The sequence below is a fragment of the Amphiura filiformis genome, chromosome 18, assembly GCF_039555335.1.
Source record: "Amphiura filiformis chromosome 18, Afil_fr2py, whole genome shotgun sequence".
Lineage (NCBI taxonomy): Eukaryota > Metazoa > Echinodermata > Ophiuroidea > Amphilepidida > Amphiuridae > Amphiura > Amphiura filiformis.
The window spans coordinates 55,090,836-55,102,771 of NC_092645.1; the positions used below are offsets into that span (position 1 = coordinate 55,090,836).

The following is an 11,936-nucleotide window of genomic DNA, read 5'->3' on the forward strand; positions in this document are numbered from 1 at the left end:
TTCCTCGTGTGATAATAAATATCATTCAAACTATAGTTGTCGGCCGTGAACCCATAACCATTTCTAAGGGTCACGATTTTACCGAAAATAGGTAGGTCCCCTACCCATATCTAAGGATTGTCAGGAAAGTAAGGACCCATATCTAAGGATTTGAGCTTGAAAATAGTAAAAGCAACATGTTTTCCGGCATGTTTTTCACACATAGCACCGAAAATCTAAAGGGAGACCCATGTCTCTGGATTTTCGTGGAAAACCTTATACGTGAGTACTTCGCTTCGGGGGCAGGGGGAGGATAATAGTAAAGGTCCGGAAACGCTTATGATATGGAAATTTTTATTTTGAACAAAAATTCTTTAATCACTATTGACGGTTTCGCCTACCATGGTCAATAATGAGTAAAATATCGGTTTAGTTTAAAAAAAAGTTTTTTTACTGTAGGCCTACATCTACAAATCTGATGTATTTAATCATTATTTGGGATCCCAATAATTTGAATGTGCAACAGGGGTGGTCACAATATTTTTGCAGGCTGAGAGGGGGAAAGCGATTTATTTATTTATTTATTTATTTATTATTTTTATTTATTTATTTATTTATTTATTTATTTATTTATTTATTTATTTATTTATTTATTTATTTATTTATTTATTTATTTATTATAATTATTAAGGCTTGTTCAAGTAACTCACCTCTAACATTTCACGCATTTGCACCGGCTCAACAAATCAATCAATCAGTTAATTAATCAATCAATTCACAAACAATGAATATGAATAAATTATATGATATTCAATTTCAATCAATAGACATATCATATCAAACCATCAAACAATGAATAAATGAACTGATCGACCAAGAGCCCTTTTTTTCTAAAGAGTGTGAGTGAGTGATTAAACAAAATAAATACAAGCATAATTATTTACATAAATAAACAAATAAATAAATAAATAAATAAAAAAGAAATAAATAAATAAGAAAAATTTGAACAAATGGTATCGTAGCATTGCATTCACAAAAACAAACATTGCTGACAGGAGGACTCGAACCAACAACCTTTGCATCACCAGTCTGATGCTCTACCACTGTGCTACGACGTCTTCTAGTGGTGAGGACCTAGTTTTAGCCTATACAGTGTTCGTCTGTGACAATGCCGCCTCGTGAAATGAATTTAAAGTTATTTTGATATCAATCTTTTTTTTTTTTTTTAGGGCCGTAACATTTTGTTTTGAAGATCTCAATTTTTATTTTCTTTAGAGCAGAGACAAATATTTCCCCTTTTCTACAATTTGAGCCCAAAATAAGAATCTACGTCTTTTATTACTGATTTAATGTTACACGTCTCACAACAGATATTTAGCTGGCTTAGCGGTCTTGCACTGTGCTTTTTAACCGGGAGGTACCGAGATCGATTCCCACCTCTGCCTGTAATTTTTTTTCAAGCCTGGGAAATAATAAGTTTATTTGGCTTCACAACGCTAAATTATTCATGACTTGCCCAACCTGGTGGTGTAAAGTGCTCCCCATAACATATGAATATTAAGCAATAACACAATGGCTAATTTAAATAAGAAAGCGTCACATGCAAATGAGGGATTGCCCTCTCCAGGAATTGCTTCATGACTGAACTCCCTAGCCCTAGAACTCTGGCCATAATAATATCCGTTTTTACTTCTACTAGGGCCAGAGGCACTTACATTGAAAAATTTGTTAGAGATGCTTGAACGATCCAGTACAAAAAATGACAGCATTTCAATGCTTGATCGAGGTCACTAATTAACATGATAAAACCCACTTGAGAACACACAATCGCCGGTCATTTCTAAAGATGCATTCATACTCAATCGCTTTTGGAGAAACCTGAATCGCACGCATGGTCAGTGTACTAAATCGCCGTCGTATTTGCCTGCTGAGCATGCGCATGATTCGCTGTTTTTCAAAAGCGACACGTAGACCTATATTGACACCCTCTGTCGGTCAACGTTCTCTAAAATTGCACAAATAACTTGTGTAGTTAGCGACAACGATTCAGTCTGGGTATAAACACAGCTTTACACAATGACTAATTTACATAGGCACAAAAGACCGTGTTCATGTACCGTTACTCAGCCAAACATGGCAGAGTAGGTCCCGGATCTTCTGTACTGAGACTGTACATGTTCCTATCTCCTCAACGTTATACCTTTCCAACAAGGAAAGAGATACGAAAGGCGAACGTCTAGAACTCCCCGACTGAACTACTCCCGGCGTACTATAAAAAATCGAGAAAAATCGGTAGAACAGTGCTGATTTTGTGCAAATTAAACACATGTTCATTTCCATGTGTTAAATAGCGTCGGTGTTTTTGTTTATATTATCAAATTATTGTTAACTAGCGGGAGACCCGCGCTTCGCGCGGGTCCCCGCTAGTTGCGTAAACGGGAGCGGTTAGTAAATGGGAGCGGTAACTAAACAGGAGTGATTAGTAAAGATGGTAAACGGGGGAGATTATAGACATGTTAGGCCCTATATCTTGTTGTGGATCATTATTCATCATGTTAGCTTCTGTCACTGAGAATTATTAAAGTTCTGAATATCCAGATCTGTGATAACGGTTTTACTCTGTTTCTTTTGAAACAGTTCGAGACTAAAATAGAGCGCTATACATTTTAACATGTTGGTTACACTTGATTGGGGGGGGGCATCGGACCCTGTATATGCATATACGGTTGTTTGGTGTTTATGACAAAATATGGCATTTGCAACACAATAATATATTTGGAAAATCCAAGCATGGGCACACCGGGCCTGTGCCCCGCCCCCCTTTCGAGGTTCCTATTTTTGTTTACAATTTTCTAACCCTTTTGATTTGCTTTTCATTTTTACATGTTTATGGAAGATATAGGCCTACACTATATCGCATTTTGATCATGATCAACGATCTCCCATCATGTCTGTGGCGGATGCAGGCAGGGGGCACACCCAGCCCTTGCCCCCCCTTTAATGTTAAAAATGTCCACGAAATGGTTCAAATTAGTCCTTTACTTTGACCAAGTTTAAAAACCAATTCTGAGGGGACACACCTCCCTCAGACAACCCCATGCGGCGCACAACACAATGGTGCTTAATTCTCCCCCTTCCCAAATTCCTGGATCCGCCACTGTCTCCGCCTAGTAGTCACGCGTAGGCCTACACGCGGAGTGATGTAAACGCGATGTGGTAGACGCAGTACGTGTCTAGGTGCGAGACTCACCACTAAGCGCGCGTGTTGGACAACGCTTGCATTTGACGCATTTTTTGTCATGACCTGACCCGTAAGGTTATTGACCTCAACGGCCTAGCAACCGACCATTTTTTTGTTATTTCCATAGTGATTGAATAGTTTTGCAAAAATGAACTTCAGATGGTTTAATGGCAATATGTACCCGATCAATGTACGAATGAATCAGAGCTGAAAGTGAAAGCATCTCGGAGCCTGCTTCTGGACAAGATTGAGCGACTTCCTTTTATTTATATAAATTGAAATCTTGGGCAAGGCGCTTTGTCACGCTTGCCTCACCCCACCCAGGTGCAATGGGAAGCTGTTAGGGGTAGTCACTAGCCCTAGAACTCCGGCCATAGTATCCGTTTTTTACTTCTACTAGGGCCAGAGGCACTTACATTGAAAAATTTGTTGGAGATGCTTGAACGATCCAGTACAAAAAATGACAGCATTTCAATGCTTGATCGAACCAGTACAAATGTGTGTCAGGTCACTAATTAACATGATAAAACCCACTTGAGAACACACAATCGCCGGTCATTTCTAAAGATGCATTTATACTCAATCGCTTTTGCAGAAACCTGAATCGCACGCATGATCAGTGTACTAAATCGCCGTCGTATTTGCCTGCTGAGCATGCGCATGATTCGCTGTTTTTTAAAAAGCGACACGTAGGCCTATATTGACATGCTCTGTCGGTCAACGTTCTCTAAAATTGTACACATAACTTGTGTAGTTAGCGACATTGATTCAGTCTGATGATGAGTAACCCATGGGTATAAACACAGCTTTACACAATGACTAATTTACATAGGCACAAAAGACCGTGTTCATGTACCGTTACTCAGCCAAACATGGCAGAGTAGGTCCCGGATCTTCGTACATGTTCCTATCTCCTCAACGTTATACCTTTCCAACAAGGAAAGAGATACGAAAGGCGAACGTCTATTGTCTGTCCAATTAACTTAGACACCCAGTTTTTGTTACTTATTTGAAAAAATATACTCTTTCAAAGAAAGTCATGAAAGAAAAGTGTTAACATTCGCTGAGACCTAACGGGATTTTTGTGTTTCCAAAACATTGAGTGAAAGTTTACCAGAAATTCTATTGAAATTGGAAGGTTTTTCTCAACACTTTAAAAATAATCCGGTAGAAGTTGGGTACCATTATTTTGGAAGGTCTCATTATACAGATTTGTAGGTATGGTGCTTTTGGATAGTGAATGGATGAATAGTAAATTAATTATACTCCTCACCAAAAACATTTTATAAAAGTGAAAAATATAATTCAGGTCATAAAATGCAAACAGTGTTTCTAATTGGCATATATTTATTCTTAGTGTATTAACTCAGTGATCCCAGCTGTCCCTCATCCAATTACAATAATTCGGCGCGGTACTTGAGTCTTCTTCTGTGCATGCTTTTGGCTTGGCACAATTCTAAGAAAATACAAATTGTATGCCATATGAATGTTCTGATGTTATTGGTGAGGAGTATAATTCACAATACACTCCAGACGCATAGTAACTTGCCCTATCATTTGTTATAATGCACCAACTGTGACATCTTTTGAGTTATAGAGGTTGTGCATGAAATTATTGATTGGCTCCAAACAAAGGATTTGAACCGGTGCCCTTCACCGAAATCATGGCACAGTGTAGTCCATTCAATCAAATATTGTCATCAACCTATTTGATAGTAGTGTATTTGTTATGCGTGTGACGACCTCTCGCGGTAGATTGCAAACATGCTTTTGTTGAATGCATTTGAGTAGACCGCCATTATTGTGAATTAGTAAAAGGATCAAAGAAAATAAGGGTGGAATCACTGATCAATATGCATGATTACAATGTTCAAACACCCCTTACTGTAAATAGATTATCCCATCAAAAGTTTCAAGTCATTAGGAATATTCGGCTGGACCCAGATATCTTGCTGTAAATTGGTCAAAATTGAATAAAAGTAGACAAGGAAGAATATTTTTTATCGCTTTACTAATAATTTCTGTTAGGTCTGACCGTGTTTAGCCACTTTTCTTTCATGACTTTTTGCCAAAGTGAAAACTTTTCGAAATATATCCTAAAAACCGGGTGTCTAAGTTATTTGGACAGACAATAGTAGTCACAGTCGTTGTACTGATGAACCCTGCGCCATTTGTAGGCAGCAAACGTGGTTCCGACATATTCTAATAACGGCGGAATAAATGTAAAGCGCTTTGAGGCTGTTTACGGCATAAAGCGCTATATAAATATCTACATTTATTTTATAAAGTTTTGTCATGCATTTTTATTGCATGTCAATTTGTCATGATAAATTGACAACAAACAAAACGAAACATGCATGACATATTTACTGCTTTCCTTTCTGGAATGATCTCTGCAGTATTAATAATGGTCATCAGGGCTGTCAACTCTCATGCATTGGCGTGCCGCGTGAGTCTCATGCACTGGGTCACTTTCTCGCGGTCTCACGCAGTCGCAGGTAGTATAATCTCACGCCTAGGTAATAAATCTCACACAAAAAGCTGGAAAATGAGTAAAACCTCACACATCAAAGTAATATATTGTCCCTACCCCCCCCCAATCAGCTGCCCAATCAATTTTAATTTACGCTTGAGCTTACAGAACATTGAAATCAAGAATTTTATCAAGATTTTAGGCCTCGTAAACTAAAGCTTTTAAGGCCCAAAATCTTGATAAAATTGAAATTGAGAATTAAATTGATTTTAATGTTCCATAGGTTTTATGCAAAGCTTTACGATGCCTGGCATCTCGACAAAATCCTTCATTTCAATGTGCCGTAGCTTTTACGGATCATTGAAATTGAGAATTTTATTGAGATTTAAGGCCTTGTAAAGCTTTACTAGGCCTAAAATCTTGATAAAATTGAGAATTATTGCAATTACCCGTAGCTTTTATGCAAAGCTTTACGATGCCCAAAATCTTGAAAAAATCATTGATTTCAATGTGCTGTAGCTTTTACGGAACATTGAAATCAAGAATTTTAATCGGGATTTTAGGCATCGTAAATCTCGATAAAATTGAAATTGAGAATTTTAATTGATTTTAATGTTCCATAGCTTTTATGCAAAGCTTTACGATGCCTGAAATCTTGATAAAATCCTTCATTTCAATGTGCCGTAGCTTTTATGGAACATTGAAATTGAGAATTTTATTGAGATTTTAGGCCTTGTAAAGCTTTACTAGGCCTAAAATCTCGATAAAATTGAAATTGAGAATTATAATTGATTTCAATTACCCGTAGCTTTTACGCAAAGCTTCATGATGCCTAAAATCTTGAAAAAATCATTGATTTCAATGTGCCGTAGCTTTTACGCTCAAGTTGAACAATGATAAGACCGAGTTTTTCATTGCCATATCCCCACACAACAAGCAGCGCATGCTACCGGTTACTTTAGAAGTTGGTTCTGACACCATTCACCCATCTGAGACGGTACGGAATCTTGGAGTCATCTTCGACACTCACATGACAATGACATCCCACATATCATCCATCTGTAGCAGTTTGAATACACATCTCAGGAATATCACCCGCATCCGTCGTTATTTGGACTTTGACACCTGCAATCACATAATTCGCTCTCTAGTTCTGTCACGCCTTGATTACGGCAATGCTCTTCTTCTGGGTGCAAGACAAGCCGATATCTCCAGACTTCAACGACTGCAGAACTGGTCTGCTAAACTGATCTTTCGCGCCACCAAATATGACCATGCATCCCCTTTCTCCAACAACTTCATTGGCTGCCAGTCAAGGAGCGGATAGCTTTAAGATCTTGCTGTGTGTGTTTAAGGCCATCAATGATATTGCACCAGCCTATTTGTCATCGCTCCTGACTTTGTACTCTCCTGCCCGTGGGGGATTGTGCTCATCAACCGACGTCACTCGTCTTGAATTACCAAAAATAAACAGCAGAACTCTCAAATCAGCCGCTGACAAGACGTTCTTTTTTACAGCACCATCCATGTGGAACAGCCTGCCTCAAACCATAAGATCCACCGGCTCACTTCCAGTCTTCAAAAAGGGCCTCAAATCCCACCTTTTCCCACAATAATAGTTCTTGCATTGTATCATGTTGCTTTTTTGCTTAATTTTTCTTATTGTTGTGTTTTTTATGTATATTGTTTCATGCGCTGTGATCACCTGAAATGGCGCTTTATAAAAGCCTGTGTATTATTATTTACGGAACATTGAAATCAAGAATTTTAATCAGGATTTTAGGCATCGTAAAGCTTTACAAGGCCTAAAATCTCAGTAAAATTAAATTTGAATTGATTTCAATGTTCCGTAGCTTGTATGCAAATCTTTACGAGGCCTAAAATCTCAATAAAATCCTTCATTTCAATGTGTCGTAGCTTTTACGGAACATTAAAATTGAGAATTTTATCAAGATTTTAGGCCTCAAAGCTTTACTAGGCCTAAAATTCAATAAAATTGAAATTGAGAATTTTACTTGATTTTAATGTTCCGTAGCTTTTATGCAAAGCTTTACGATGCCTAAAATCCTGATAAAACCCTTGATTTCAATGTGCCGTAGCTTTTACAGAACATTGAAATCAAGTATTTTATCAAGATTTTAGGCCTTGTAAAGCTTTACCAGGCCTAAAATCTCGTCAAAATTGAAATTGAGAATTTTAAATTGATTTTAATGTTCCGTAGCTTTTATGCAAAGCTTTCTGAAGCCTAAAATCTTGATAAAATCCTTGATTTCAATGTTCCGTAACTTTTACGGAACATTGAAATGGAGAATTTTATTTGCTAAGCCTAAACTCTTGATATAAATTAAAAATTTTATATAGATTTTAGGCCTCATAAAGCTTTACGAGAAAAACATGTTTGTTCTTGTAAAATGTTTTTCCATTTTAAGATATTATTTCTTGAATTTCCTCAACTAAGTGATAGCAGTGATGTCAACTTAAAGTGAATTGTACAGTTGTAGGCTCAGCAACTGCTTTCAGGAGATGTTAGCTGTGTGGCTTCCAAATCAGAATGTATATTGATGAACTCAACAGTACAAAACGCTGGTATGTACAATGAGTAACTGCTTTATGTAGTAGATAAAGGGTGAGAAACAGACCATTACCATAGATAATCGGTGTCTTGTTGAGGTATGGTGAGCATGTTAGTCGCTCGGAAGGCGAGACCCCGAAGGGGTTGAGCCTTCCGAGCGACTAACATGCGAACCATACCTCAACAAGACACCGATTATCTATGGTAATGGTCTGTTTTGAACCGTTTATCTTACATATACGGTGAGCCAAAATAAAAGAATTTGTTATTATGGTTAATTCATTTTCCAAAAGACAAACTGGAAATGCTGATATGATTATCTTGTGTAAGTTTAGGGTTTTCCAAAAATAAAAACACACCGGGACAGTGTAATATTCTTCCCGTGTGTCCTGCGTTTGAGTCTACGAGTCTTATCTAGTGTCAATTGAAAGTGATTTAATCAAATCAATACAGCATTGATTTTAACTGGAGATTCTATTCAATTCACTTGTGGTCATGTCCCACTCGATTATACATATTCGTAATATTAATAATGAATATGTAAATAGTTCAAAGGTCAAAGTGGGTGTGTTTTACCTAGACATGGCGGTAACTCATTTAACACCATAGAATTTATATTTATCTGTAATATACTTATAGAACAAATGTCCTGAACCAAATCAACGCATATTCCTGGGTACCTTCCTCGACCTTTTTTGGTTGGGGTTAGGCCGCAGATTGTTGTAGTTTTTCTACATCTAGTCTTGTGGCCTGTAATGTACTGCATTTTAGGTGCAAAATATCCTTGGTTGAACTTAATTTGTAAGACCTCCTGGCTCTTGTTTTGTTACCTACTTTGTCGGAATCTGCGTTAGTTGGGAGAGGGGGGACAAAGGTAGATTGACATCCTCGTCTTAATTATACAGGCTTTAAGACATAATACAAACTAATTTGCATTATTCAATAAAGGTGTTCTTGGTGTCATTCAATACACACAAGTATTGTTTACCATCTTCATTTAAATCTAATATGCATAAACTTGCATAATAATTTATGCTGATCGTGTAAAATATATTAAACTTTGATGCATTTTAAGTTGTTGAAATGTCCAAAAGTCAAATAATGTGGCCAGTGTTTCTAATATGAACATGTAGTTCTCTTGTTCAAAATTTATTGACCTGACCAAGATTATCTTGACCTGACCAAGATTATCTTGACCTGTCCAGATTATCTTGACCTGTCCACATTACTTGATATAATCGACAGTTGACCAGACTTTGAACAAAAGAAATACAATAGATAATGGAACAAAAGAAGAGGGCTAGACGTATATTGGGTGATAAAAGGATTAGGTCATATGGCTTAAAATGCGAATAAATGTATAACTCAATAAAATTGTCCATAATGATTGATACCTCAAACAATGGTCCAGAATTAGTCATAGTTTTTGTAGCTACCTACTTACAGCTGGATTGTAGCTCTGCAAATCAACTACATGTACTATGTGAATTTTAACTAATGTACCATATTCCATCCAATAAGCGCCCACCCAGGGTATATTCAATTTGCTAAAGGGTATCATTAATGTTGAAGTGACAGATAGATGTTGATAGTGAAATAGCTGGAGGACTACACATCCGGTGTAAACTTGCAATACATTTTCTACGTCAGAAAAGCTACAAGAACGTCTCAGGACCCTTTTATAACATACGTAAATTCATCTCTAATAATCACCCCTCACAAAAAATTAGGTAAACCAGGTAAAAAATAAGCGCCCACCCAAAATGACTTCGTTAAGCGCCCTGGGTGCTTATTGGAATGAATACGGTACTGGATAAATCAATTGAGAATCGTAAAAGAATTCAAATTTCTTGCCATCATTCCTTTCCACCACTGCAATCCCAGATTATTACAGAGCCCCCGAATAATCTTGGGGCCCGACATACTATCCTTAACTTGGTAACTCGGGGCCCATCTTGGTAACTTGGGGCACAGACTTAGTAAACTTGGGGCCCACATGATAGTAACTTCACTTGAAGCCCCGAGGTAGTATTTTAGTTTTTTAGTGCTCTGATTTTGAAGCGCAGGCCCTAATTTATTGTCGGGGCCCAAGCTATTAAGTCAGGCCCCAAGATATTTTTTTTTTTTCCCTGTCATTTTTAATTGATATTTTGGTTTATTTCTTTACAGATGAATTTTGAACTTCTACTGGCGGAACCACCTGCAGCAATAAGCTAATAAAGCAAGAGACAGATTATATAATAATAATAATGAGGCGTTTGTATAGCGCAGAAATACCTTTAAAAAGGCCTCTAAGCGCTTTACATAAATATGCAACCAATACACAAAATTAAAAGTTATAAAAAACAATGATAAAACCGCATTAAATATACAAAGTTCAGAGAGTGAAAGCAGCACTCATAAACATGACCATACGATAAAACGTGATTTAAAAAGCTAACATAGTATAGGTCCAAAACATACAATATACATATGACTTAAAAACAACATAAGCAATCTGAAAAGAAAAATTGCACAAAATTGATTCATGCATGGCATCCAGGCAGCAGACGAGTTGGAGAGAGCAAAAACAGACCATCACCTCTGTGGAACGGACAAGCCGAACGGATGGAAAAACCGACAGAGGTGAGAAAACTAAAACGTCTGCTTAACTGGATACCACGCACAACATAGCAGCAAAACACATATAATTTAAACTGTTGGATTGATAAAAAGATGAGTTTTTAACAGTTTCTTGAATGTGGCAAGTGACGCGGCATTCCTAATCTTCTGAGGTAATCCATTCCACAACTTAGGTGAAGAAACTGAGAAGGCACGCTCTCCGTACGTTGATGTTGCTACAGTCCGTGGTACTTCAAGGAGAGAAAGCGACGACGACCGAAGGGAGCGGCTCGGTTTGTAGGTGTTAAGAAGTTCTTTCAGGTAAGGTGGAGCTAGTCCATTCAGTGATTTGTATGTGATCATGAGGATTTTGAAGACAATTCGATCTTTCACAGGAAGCCAGTGCAGCTCATTTCGGCGTAAATCGTTGATATTAACGCGATGGCCACTGACTCCTAAAACAAGTCGCACGGCACTGTTTTGTACCCGTTGAAGCTTAGAAATTGCAGAACTTGTTAGACCAAAGAGCAGACTATTGTTAGCATCAAGTCTGGATGTCACAAATGCATGCACTAAACGTTCTGCCGTAGGACGGTCGATGTATTTCCGAATACGGCCAATTTTGGAGATAGCCAGACACGCAGCGCGACATACATTGTTCACTTGAGGTATGAGCGTCATGTACTGGTCAAATAGGACTCCTATTGAGATGATGGATGATGATACAGTGATGATGATGCTCCAATCACCTGTGCCATATACTAGTATCATGTCAGCAATTCAACTAAGTTCAAGCGAATTAAACTTTGAGGGGAAAATTATTGACAGAAAAAGACATCTTGTCAAAATGGCTGGTAGGCAATAAAAAATGATTCCCAAAATGTGCTTATGATTTGAAGTTATGTTTTGTGTGTTTTTGTTTTTGATAACATAATGGTGTAAAAACTACTTAGGGTTAAAGCAGCCATCCCATTTTTGGTTCAGCATGTTCAAGTTCCTTAGGGAATAGGTCAAGGTTGAGATTTTTGTCCACGTCAATTCTGTTCTGTCACATCAAAGTGAAGCATGTC

General features: G+C 37.6%; 1 protein-coding gene across 1 annotated transcript; it reads right to left on the reverse strand.

Moving 5' to 3' along the window:
• Positions 1 to 10,956: 10,956 nt before the first annotated feature.
• Positions 10,957 to 11,637, reverse strand: LOC140139232 (uncharacterized). Its single transcript, XM_072161012.1, has one exon. The coding sequence runs from the start codon at positions 11,635 to 11,637 to the stop codon at positions 10,957 to 10,959; it is 681 nt and encodes a 226-aa protein (XP_072017113.1).
• Positions 11,638 to 11,936: the final 299 nt, after the last annotated feature.